This window comes from Lontra canadensis, unplaced genomic scaffold (assembly GCF_010015895.1).
Source record: "Lontra canadensis isolate GAN:19392208 unplaced genomic scaffold, GSC_riverotter_1.0 scaffold6, whole genome shotgun sequence".
Classification (NCBI taxonomy): Eukaryota; Metazoa; Chordata; class Mammalia; order Carnivora; family Mustelidae; genus Lontra; species Lontra canadensis.
The window spans coordinates 28,206,854-28,218,686 of NW_022631000.1; the positions used below are offsets into that span (position 1 = coordinate 28,206,854).

The window sequence follows — 11,833 nt, forward strand, 5'->3', positions numbered from 1 at the left end:
CTAGGCTGTGAAATCTCTGACAGCAAGGACCGTATCTTGCTCGCCTTGTAGCACCTTGGGTGACAGCTGAAAGGGGCTGAAGGAATTCCCGCCATAATGAGGACACGGAGCTGTTATGACTCGAAAAGTGGGCTGCACCATGATTTGAGGAGGAATTTTATTCTCTAGCTGACATTGTATTGCGGTGTGGCTTGCGTGGGCCTCCCTCGAGCCTTACTTACCTCCTCCAGGTGCTCTGTGGGCCCCCTCGTTGCTTGTGTTGTAACGTAGTCCATGAGGTTGAATGCTGAGGGGCAGGGAAGCCTTGTTATAAAAAGTGACCTTGATGATCTGTCCCACTTCTGCCGTAATAACAGGGCCTAGAAAGCAACAGAATTAGGAATTGTCCTCTGTTTTCACAAACATGATTGTCAGGTGTTTTACTTGAGTAAGTTTTTTTTTGGAACAAAGTAAAGAGATAATGCCATGAACAGGAATGCATCCGACTGCAAGAGCTCTAGATGATTCACGGTCTTAGAAAGTCACTTTGGGTTACGTGAATATATTAATCTTATTGGATGTGTGGGGACAAAAAAAATGTATTGTTTTCATAAGGTTATCAGATGACATCTAGAATCTCTAAAACGGCGTGAGATGTGAACACTATTTTGATTGCACAGAATATATGTCAATGGTGTTTATAACCCTGCAGAGCTATGAAGAGAATTTTACCAAGGATTCCGAGGTGCTCTTCTCTTGCCTTCAGTGTTTGGAAGGAAGCATCTGTGTATTCACGGTAAACTAGCTTTTTGTAAGATCCTCCAATTCTGCTTGCACTTTGTTCAAAATATAGCTGGGATTCGCTGTGCAGAGAAAGTAGATACACAAAGAACTTTTAAATCAACAGTAATCATGTGAAAAGAAATTTACATATATCTAGAATTTACATACATCTGTTTTAAGTTACTTGTAATTTATAAAAGCAATGCATGTTCATTGTAGAAAATTTGAAAAATAAGGGGAAAACTGACCCCCAAAATAAAATCTTCATAGTCCTGTTATCTGCATATAACCACTGTCAACATTTTCCATGGATTTCTTCTCAGTCTTTTATCTATGTATATGTATATGAGTATCTATGTCTGTCTACTTGGTGGTTTATCCACACACTTTTTTTCTGGAACAAAAAAATTTTTTTTTTCCAGCCAGGTAGTTAACAAACAACAAACATCATTTCTAAAACAAGTATGTGCTGAGATGTTAGAATAGTAAGATAAGAGATGTCATTCTTCTTTTTAAGTCTTATTATAATAAAATTAAATAGGTTCCCCTGAAAAAAGGTGTTCCCTAGCAGTGAAGTAGTGACTTGTGATGCTAACATATCATAGAATTTCATAGCCAGGACAATCAAGCAAACTGAAAAAACATCTATTAATTCATACTTATTTTAGACAATATAAAATGAGAGTTGGACCTAACTCTGAATCTAGGTTTTGCTCTAAGCCCAGATATCCTTCATATAAAATTTCCACCTCACAGATTGAATAATGTATTGATGAGCTGATGTAAGAAGAGAAAATATTCACTTGGTATAACATTCTTAGTTTTCACAAATTTTCTGTGAGAAAATTAGAGAAAAATAATTACCATGGGAAACACTGCTTGATGGTTTTAGAACTTGATATTTTCTGACATGTAACTTTCATTCAGTAGACCAGAAGGATTAAAATTCCTGTAATCTTTGAGTTGGTAAATATAATTATATCAGTTGGACTATCAGAAAAACTTTTTGTGTACTTTTTTTTTGGTAAAGATTTTATTTATTTGAGAGAGAGAACAAGAATGAAAAAGAGAGAGCATGAGAGGCGAGAGGTCAGAGGGAGAAGCAGGCTTCCTGATGAGCAGGGAGCCTGATGTGGGACTCGATTCTAGGACTCTGGGATCAGGACCTGAGCCGAAGGCACCCAGACACCCCTTTTTGTGTACTTTTAAACCCTGGTGCCATGGGTAATGTCATAGTTTTTGGTCATTAAAATAGGAACCGGTAATAAATTCTTAGGTGTTGTTGGAATAAAAATATTTATAAAACGATTTAAGAATGTCATAGGAAATAAAAAAGCAATAAAAAATGTCTTGGATAATTATTTAATTTTGCCTTCAGATCTTAGCGGGAAGGTATAAATTATACATGAAGAATGTTTCTGAATTTTTGTAAAACTGTGTTATCGATAACATATCCACTGTGTCTCATCATTGTATATAATAAACCTATTTTGAAATTTAGTGCTAGGAAAAAAAATGAGCAGAATGTTTTATTTTGCACTGGCTGCCAAGGCATTTAGAGAAAAATTTTGTGTGGTAGCGAACCTTTGATTCAATATTTTCTAATTATTGATATAGTTATTTTTCTACTTTTGTTTTATCAGTATCTTTTTATGATAAGATGCCTAAATCCTTTTTAAGAGTAGCTCATTATGAAAAAGTTCGATTATCTTTATTTAACCATGAATACTTTTAATTGCCAAATTATTACCTTCCAGATGCTGTTAAATTTTTTTTAGTGAAGGAATCTACACCAGAGGGCGCATAGTTCCAAACAATTTTTTCAGCAGCAATGTAGTAATGTATAACAAGTGTCGCAGGAACGTCTGTTGAAGGTTTCTGGCAATTCCTTACATTGAAAAAGGCCTGCATACTAACTGAAAAACAGTAAACCCAAGCAGAGAACATTATTACAACATTTTTCTTATTCCATATGTATTTTATGTTTCAGCCAACAGTATTGCAACTTCTCCTTTTCGGAGAAATTTGAGGCATTTTACTTATGGAATTTGTGTAAAAACCTAAAATGTGTGAGACAAATACAAAAAGCAGGATGCAAAGATGAATGTTAGAGGAACATATATTACCGGGGAACAATCACCACCATTGGACTGGTCCCTAGATGAAGATGGTGTCTCTACCGAGAAGAATTTGAGAGTTTATTTGGTCAAAAACATCTTTCCTCAGGTGAATGAAATTACTACTGTGAGTCACTAATGAATTAGCTGAGTTATTATATTAACAAGAAGGCAGGCAGGAAGAAAATCAAGGCAGGTGTCTTTCCATGAGGACACTAGTCCTGTGCTTTGATTTCGGAGTACTGTTGGTGGGAGTGTGAGTTAGGACAGACATTTTGGAAGGCAAACTGGCAGCATTTGTTAAAACATAAAAAGATGCAAATAAAAAGATGTTAACTATAACATTGTTAATAAGCAAAAAACGTGGAAGCAATTTAAATGCCTATTAGCAGGCAAATGGATAAATAACTTAGGATATATTCCTAATGTGGAAAACTATACAACAGTATAAAAGAGTAAGTTAGATGTATGGGGAATGTCAGGGAAAAGATTCCAAAACATGGATGAGTGAAGAAAGCAACAGCAGAAAATTACATGCAGTGTGATCTACTTATGTAAAACGAAACACAAAATACAGCAATGTGTTTTTGGTTTCTACATTTTCATATATATTGTGTGAGAATGCATAGTATTCACACCCAGTGTTTACTCTCTGGAGAGGAACGAAGAGGGCAGTGATGGGAGGGTTGGACTAATGGCATGTTCTTAAATCAGCTCTCTAAAAACAAGAAACACAATATTTGATTTATTTTGCTTATTTTTGTGGTCTAAACACTTCCACTCTGACCAGTTTGAGGTTACCAAGAGTCTACCAGCTGGCTGACTTAATTCTCTACCCTCTTGAGCTGGTATGAGCTGGCTCCCATATATCACATTAGATTTTCGCTTTTTCTGCCTACTGCCTCCACCCAGTCCTTCCCCCAACCTCATTCCTTCCTCTTTCCATCCTTCCTTTCTTTCCAGCCAAAGTCTATTCATGTATTCTTGTAATTACTAAAAAAATCAAATAAAATTTTTAATAAATTTTAAATTAAAAAATTTTAAATACAAATTTTAAAAAGAGTGGAAGTAAATTTTGAAAACCACACCCCACTCAAGGACACGGGACATAGGAGAAAGCTATGGAGACAATCAAATCAGCTGAGGAACCTCAGAAGCTTCTCAGTTGTGCCTAGGGCTGACCCTATTCTTTCCACAGAGCTGAGGGCCAGATCAGGCTTGAAGGCACCATCTGCAAAGTCAGTAAATAGGGAGAGTGGGACTGAGTGTACACTGTCACCTGAAAATGATATTCCTTTCTAAGTGAGAAACTTTTCACCATTAAATTCAGTCCTCGAGTTGCAGTAGCTGCGAGTGGTTCTCCTTTTTCCCCAGAGCCCTTGAGGGCCCCAGCACATAGGAAATCCTGATACATACTTGCTGTGTAGTTATTTCAGTGACTAGGGGAAGCATGATTCTAACCAAAGTATGGGACGTGGAAGACAGGTTTGATCACAGAAGTAAACCCCAGTTTTGTACAAAATAAGAAAAGTTACATTCTTCAGTTCTAATAATCATGTTTTTTGACTGAAAGGTAAGAGAAAACATTTGCGTGGTAGGTAGAGTTTGGTCATATTTAAGTATAGAAAAGATTAATGACTTCATAACTGACCATTGTATGATTCATTGGAGGCTGTGATTAAAGAGGGAAATAAATGGAAATACAGAGGTCTCCTGAGTTCTGGGTTAGTAACATATAGTCCCACAATATTCCTGGCAATTCTTCTTATAAGGTTTTGAACAAGTGTTTTAACCTCTTAAAACTTGTTTCCTCAACTAAAAAACAAACAGTAATAGTCCTTACTCTGCCATTCAGGCTTTTTATAAGGTTCGCTGGCTAACAAATATAAAAGTTTTTTTGACAAACAAAACAAAACACCCCTATATACCTACAAATGTTCATTATTGTGGAGTTAATTGGAGTTAATTCCAGTTCTGATCTTGTCACACTACCTTCCCAAAAGGCAACCCCATCACCTCCCTAGAAATCAGTTTCTCCATTTGGAAGAGAAGGCATCTGTGAGGGGTTGCAACCTTGAAAATTCTCTGACCCTGTATTATGTAAAGGTCACAAATCCCTACCGTGTATCTGACATCCCAGCTGCCACTCTCCAGGGCCCTTGGCCACCATAAAGGCATCTTCCAGCGAGGCAGGGAAGACCGTAATGGTGTCCTTTCTGTGATTACGAGATATCAGAGTCTGTCCGTGCAGGTAGATGGGGTGTATGTCCGAGGCACCACCCATGCCCACAAAATACCACTTGACCTTGTCCTCAGCACACATGGTGAGATTGGGCAGATTTCCATACATGTATCCGTTTATTGCTGAAAACAAATGTATGTTTTATTTTATTTATTTATCTTTTAAGTAAACCCTATCCCCAACACAGCAGTTGAACCCATGACCCCGACAGCAAGAGTTGCATGCCATGCTGACTGAGCCAAGAAAACAAACATGCACTGATCTCTCACACATGGTAGATGAGGACCATATGCTATACATTCTGTGCATTTCCTCACTACACAAACCTCACAGTGTCCGCTTTATTCTCAAGCAGATTCTAACATGGGATTTGATTGGCGTTTCACACACAAAAAGGCCATAAATATTGTATATAATCAAAAGTGTCAGGAGCACAAAGAATTACAGGTAAGAGGAGGAAAGGTGAGCTGAAGAGCAGGGGTCAGTGACGAGGGGAAAAGAATAAAAAGAAGCTAAATCCTGGAAAGAAGAAAACAAGAATGCGTGACTGAGAGAATGATCGTATCCCTCCTAAAAAATTTTATGTAGAAACACATTCTTTTTTTTGGCGGGGAGGGGGGGGATAACACGTTTTCATAAAATACCTGGTCGGTTAAGTTTTTGTTCTTCCATAATATTTTATTACCTTAAAGTGATATCTTGCCTGTTTTACCATCTACTTTGGATCAAGATCAGACTTTAGAAAACAAATGCATTTCCCTAACTTTTCATGTTTTGAAACTTTGCCAAGCAGCAAGATTTACTGCATGCCTTGCACATCAACCAGCGTACTTTGAGTGAAAAACTGGAAAATGTAAACTCAAGCACACAGACTTGAACAGAAGGAAATTAGTAACTAGAATCACTGAAGTTAGAATTATAGCATATGGGGAATAAGAAAACTTTCTTTAATCTTACAGGGCATCAGATTGCTGTCCTGGAAGTCAGAATCGCTAGTGTTAACTCTGCCGGGTTCAGTATATGTATTAATATTATCATCTATATACCAGCTTTTGTTTTCATCAGTTATGGAAAACATCAAAACATAAGACCTGTCGATGTCTTTTTCGGTGTCTCCATCCAGGGTGCCTGAAACATAAAGAACAACAAAACTTGCTCTTTGCAATAATTATTTTTTGCCATAAAATAAACTGGGAATTCTAACGGATTCATCCTAATCTCGCACACCTACAGACAGAACTCTAAGGAACAAAGCATGCAAGGAACAAGCAGACAGCCTCTCATCTTCCTACTTTCTTCGACCCTGCAGATTCAACACTTTTCTGTAGGAGAAAGGGGTCAGTCATTTTGTGAAAAGGTGGCTCAAGTGAAGTTTGCTGGGTTTGACTACCATCTAGTGACCAATCTGCATCACTGGCCTTGAACCGAGGCATTGGACTCACCACCGCCATCTAGTGCTCGGAATCTAAGAGGGCAATTTACTTACTTGACCCAAGAATCAAGGTCAAGGGAGGAAAGGGGAGCTCATTTGATAGAAAAATTCCACTAAAGAGCAGGGGAGAGCCCGCTTATTCTGGTTCTGTTGCTACAATGAGATTTTAAAAATATGTTACCTCTTTTGCAAGTCAGAATTGGTCCAACAAGACCCGAAGGCACGTCTCTTGGAGTGTCTACGTGGGAGTGGTAAATCCTTGTCACACAGTTACTATCATTGGGGCCAGGCCCCTGCTTTTCTTCTACATACCACTTGTAAGTATATTGTGCCCCTGGTTGCAGACGGTCATCTTCCTTTTGCTGGCTCGTAGTATTATCAGGATAGAGAGCACCTAGAAAACATAATCCACACTGTGGTCACAATAACCATTGGGCAGCACTATTTTGAATGCGACTCATGTTTTCTCTAGTAAGTCATAAATGTACATTAATTTCTAGTTTTGGAATCAAGTGTGCATTTCTCCCCTCCTCTTTCCTGACTCCTGTCTCTTATTCCTCAGCTGGCTTCCACTTGAATACCCAGCTTGTCTAGTTTCTGGACTAAACTGGAATGAGATAGTATTACTGCAGATTATTATCACCATTATTGATGGATTCCAAAAATATTTACTGTGTATTTACTATATGCCTAGACCTCAGATATAGAAATCTAGGCTTCTGAGAGGCCTTCCACATTTTCTTCAGACTTGGAACATCAAGAGGGCATCCATGAGGCATCAAAAGGCATCCATGTGTCCTCCAAGTAGATCACTGGAGCCCCAAGAGTGGCCCTCCCTTAGCTTACATTACCCTAAGCTATTACCCCAGTTCTGAATCTGGAGCCTTTCTCTTCTTTCTTTCTTCTTTTCCTAGAATTTTTGCCTCAGATCTTTATCTCTTGAGGCCAGAGTCCTCATAACTATGAATAAATGTCCTACATTCAAAAGAAGATTTTGAAGCATGGCCAACATCTCATATTTACCCACCTTCCAATCTTCCAGTAACACCCCCCACCCCCTGCACTCCAATGGTAAACATAAGACCTTATTTGTTGGGTTTTTTCTTCCCTTCCTTTTTCTAACACCACTAGGCAGTTGTGAGTGTAGATGTGTAGGAGACAAGATACTGTCTGGGAAATAATAATTTTTTAAAAAAGATTTTATTTACTTATTTGACAGAGAAAGATATACCAAGAGAGGGAACACAGGCAGGGGGAGTGGGAGAGGGAGAGGCAGGCTTCCTGCCAAGCAGGGAACTCAATGCAGGGCTCCATCCCAGGACCCTGGGATCATGACCTGAGCCAAAGGCAGATGGCAGATTTTCAACAACCAAGCCACTCAGGCAGTTTATGGGCATCACTATTCCCAATAACGATTTTTCTTGTCAGTGTTTTTTTCAAGAGGCTAATCCTCATCCATTAGGAAATGAAAGGAGGTGGGGGTAGAATAGTCCTTCTGCCAATCTAACATTTGCTCATGAGTATCTCCTACCTAAATAAATAAATGTAAATGAATGTGACCCATGTTTTCTCTATTACGTCATGAATGTACATTAGTTTGTATTATTATTATTATTATTACTGTGAGTGAAAAGTGTGTTTTCTTTCCTAAGAATTGCACAAGGGTGGACACTTAAGATGAGAAATTGAAAAAAGACTGGATATAAACAGTCTACATCCACCCCAAACTACTCCCAGTTGATAATTACCCTGCTTTCCCTGAGGTCTTGGGCTCATACTTGCCATAAGCAACAGCTCGGAAATGTAAGGATTCACTTACCTTCATTTTCTTTAGAGTAGGTGAGTCCATGAGGATGGAAACTATACATTCTTGAAGCAAAATTTTTTACGTGAACATAAACCATGTCTCCAGTCTCTGCCTTAATTATCGGCCCTAAAAATCCCAGCCAGGATGGTTTTCCAATGATTGTTTGGAATGTGTCATCAGTATACTGAAAATACAAAGCCTTCTTATAAACAGATCCTATCCTGTCTTGCCTCCGTTGCAGATTTTTATGGGACTCAAACTCTCTGTAAAACAAAACAAAACAAACAAACAAACAAAAAAACAAAGAAACAAAAAGAGAGAAATTTAATAAAGTTTGAGAGGAAAAAACAAAATGTTAAGTCAATTGAAACTAGAGGTAAGAAGCCTTACAGCCTGATTTCGAAGGACAAAACTCAGACACCAGAGAAAATGTGAAGGGAATCAAAAAAGGAGGTATAGGCAAGGAGAGCGTTGGAGTCTGTGATGAAGCGATTAAATACAAGTGTAGCAAGTAATATACGTGGCATTTTGGTTTACAAGACTTACCAAACTCTTCATACTGAGCCACAAAAAAGGCTTCTAACCCTACGTGAAGGTCTCTTTAGATCTCAAGCGTTAACATCGATCCCGATGACTTAGAATTATTTATCCATTTAAATGGATTTGTGCATTTGCTGGTAGACTTAGAGTCCTTTTGGCCAACAAACATGGCAAATCCAAACCCCCATGCATAACCACTAGCTCTCTCCCTCTTAATTACTTAAAAAGAGAAATCAAGAACACAGCTACAATTTTAGAATCTCTGCCATACCTTCCGTATCGGAAGGAAAAATGTTGTTTTCTGTCTCGAGTGCCACACAAACAAAACTGATGATAAACACAGAATTAGAGATGATCCTTGAAATACTGTGCCATGTTGTCAAGAGTGGCAACAATTATAAGCAGGAATAAATTCTGATTTCTATCAATATCCGTCTTCCATGCCATGCTTACAAGAAAACAATGGAAGCAGTTTTAATACCAAATGTGCCCTTAAAGGGTCAATGGTTGGAAATTCTTCATTAGCATTTTATCAGTGAAGAACAATTACTGACTTTCGTTTCTGATAGTAACTTTTTCATTGCAAAGGTATTACTTACTGATCTTCTGAAAAAGGCTTCCCATTGAGCATATTTTTACCAGTAGGAGCATAGTTCCAAGTGGTTTCTTTAATGCCTATGTTGTAGTGCCTATCTTTTGCCCAACCTGGAGAACTAACAGAACCCAGAAAGATTAATGGTAAAAGGGCCTTCATTTTCAAATCCTAAGCCTGGAGACTCTAAGTGAGTGATGCCTTTCTTTTATAATCCAGGCTTTCTTCCTTTATTTGTGTCAATTTACATAAGTCAGAATTGCGTAAGAGCCCAACATGTGTTTCATCTACACATACCTCACTTCCATTCCAAATGCATCTAGTTTTCATTAGTCAGGCTGAGGGAAATGTTGCACAACCCACAGAGAATATTATGCTTTGCCAGCATTAGAGCTTGCTTGAATTACTGGGTAGATGGGCTACCAGATCACCCATCATCCTCTGACAATTATTAGCTATCCCTAGCTTATCGGAATCATCTCCAGTTTATTCTCCAGCCTCCACATTCTCCCAGATTCTTCATTATATGTTAATTTTAGTAATTTCTTACTCTAGATGTTATTTTTTTTTAAAGATTTTATTTATTTATTTGACAGACAGAGATCACAAGTAGGCAGAGAGGCAGGCAGAGAGAGAGGAGGAAGCAGGCTCCCTGCTGAGCAGAGAGCCTGATGCAGGGCTTGATCCCAGGACCCTGAGATCATGACCTGAGCCGAAGGCAGAGGCTTTAACCCACTGAGCCACCCAGGTGCCCCTCTAGATGTTAATTTAAATTCCTTGTCATTTAATACTGTAAGTTATTCTCAAATTTCTTGAAATTTAAGACTATCCATAATCTAGCCCTCAATCTGATATTCCAAGTTCATCTCCATAATTCACATACAGGACCCATTCCCCTGGGAAGTTGGCTTATTAGGGACAGAGCTTATCCAAAGTGTCCCCATTTTTCAAGCCTCCTGGAACTTTACCTCCTCAGTGAAGACCTCCCTGATTAAATCATCCTATAGATCCCTCTCTCTTTCTGAACTCAGCAGGCTGTATCCAGACCTGGCAATTAACTGCACAGTTTGGTACTGGTGTTCAAAATTTTCATGTATTTTCTCTACTTGTCCTTAGATTATAAATCCTAGAGATTACTTGTTTTTATTTTGTGTATCTTCTAGAAATGTCAAGGAATAAATGTAAAATTTTTTGGAACAAATAGAGTCCTTTGGCTATAGTTATAATAAGGAAAGGAACAGGAGTCTTTGTCACGGATTTGTATTTCATTACATATTTGGATATCTATTACCATTAGATCTTGTTTGAGACTTTACAACTGGAAAACCACAATGACCTTCAACAGTTAGAGTGACATTCGGATTTAGGTTTGGAAACCCACACTTAGAAATATTAAAGCAGGGCAATTGTATAACTCATAGGTGAGTTTTAAGAACAAGTTGGGTAAACAGTCCACTGCTTTGACAGGTTTTAATGTCACCAGCAGATGTTGGAAGGAATTCAGAAAAGCTAGGCCTGGAGGGACCTCAGTGTGTGGAAAAACTGTCCACAGGAAAATCAAGACAAGGAAGGGTTTCACACGTGGCACCATTGGGGAAACAGTGGAAAGGGTCGGGGAGCAGACCCACATCAGACCTGATGGCTCTCACACGAGAGAGGGGTCAGAGATGGGCTCTCTGGCCTCAAGGAGGAGACCCATGGGTTGGAATAGTTGGAAGCTTGAGTCTCACAAATTTAGCTCAGTATATGGAAGAACCTTATGACCTTCCCTGTCACTGTAGCCTAGAACAGGAGCTGTGAAAGACACCACTCATCAGACAGGGGGCGGGATTCCTTAAATGGGCTTTACAGTATACCTTTATCCTGAAATTCTGTGACTTCCTTCCTCATCCTCCCAGAGACATTAATTTTACTCTGGAATGTGGATAATTGAAAACCCATTCAGCTGCCTTTTTTTTTTTCTTTTTACTTAGTAAGCACCCCAAGAAGTGCAAAGTCTAGTGTATTTAAAACAAACAGAGGTACCCTCATTTCCCAACTCCACCATATACTAGCTATGTGATTTGGGATGAGTTGTGTTAGCATTCTGAACCCAAGTCCCCTTAACCGTAACACAAAGGTAATAACAGTTAAAGCTCCTGGCTGCTGGGAGGACTTACCTTCTAGCCTACCAAAGAGAGTTAAGCATCCTCCCCCAAAGACAATGAAAATTGTGTTGGTAAACATTCATTATTTGTTTTTCTTCTCAAGAAATGACTAGGGAAAATGGCTTTGTGTGGGGGATGGGAGGAGGATGGGTAAGATTGGAAAGAAGCACTTTTTCTTAGGTCATATTATATTT

General features: G+C 38.6%; 1 protein-coding gene across 1 annotated transcript in view; it reads right to left on the minus strand.

Annotated features, from left to right (window-relative positions):
- The window catches only part of LOC116864820 (ceruloplasmin-like), a 30,595-nt gene extending 20,941 nt beyond the window's left edge, over nt 1–9,654 (minus strand). The window contains exons 1-8 of the mRNA XM_032852660.1: nt 9,500–9,654; nt 8,373–8,623; nt 6,735–6,947; nt 6,079–6,249; nt 5,001–5,243; nt 2,513–2,678; nt 712–842; nt 222–359 (exon numbers count right to left, since the gene is read on the minus strand). Of these exons, the coding sequence (XP_032708551.1) occupies nt 222–359; nt 712–842; nt 2,513–2,678; nt 5,001–5,243; nt 6,079–6,249; nt 6,735–6,947; nt 8,373–8,623; nt 9,500–9,654 (1,468 nt within the window). The remainder of the gene's footprint in view (nt 1–221; nt 360–711; nt 843–2,512; nt 2,679–5,000; nt 5,244–6,078; nt 6,250–6,734; nt 6,948–8,372; nt 8,624–9,499) is intronic.
- Between the last annotated feature and the right edge of the window lie 2,179 nt (nt 9,655–11,833).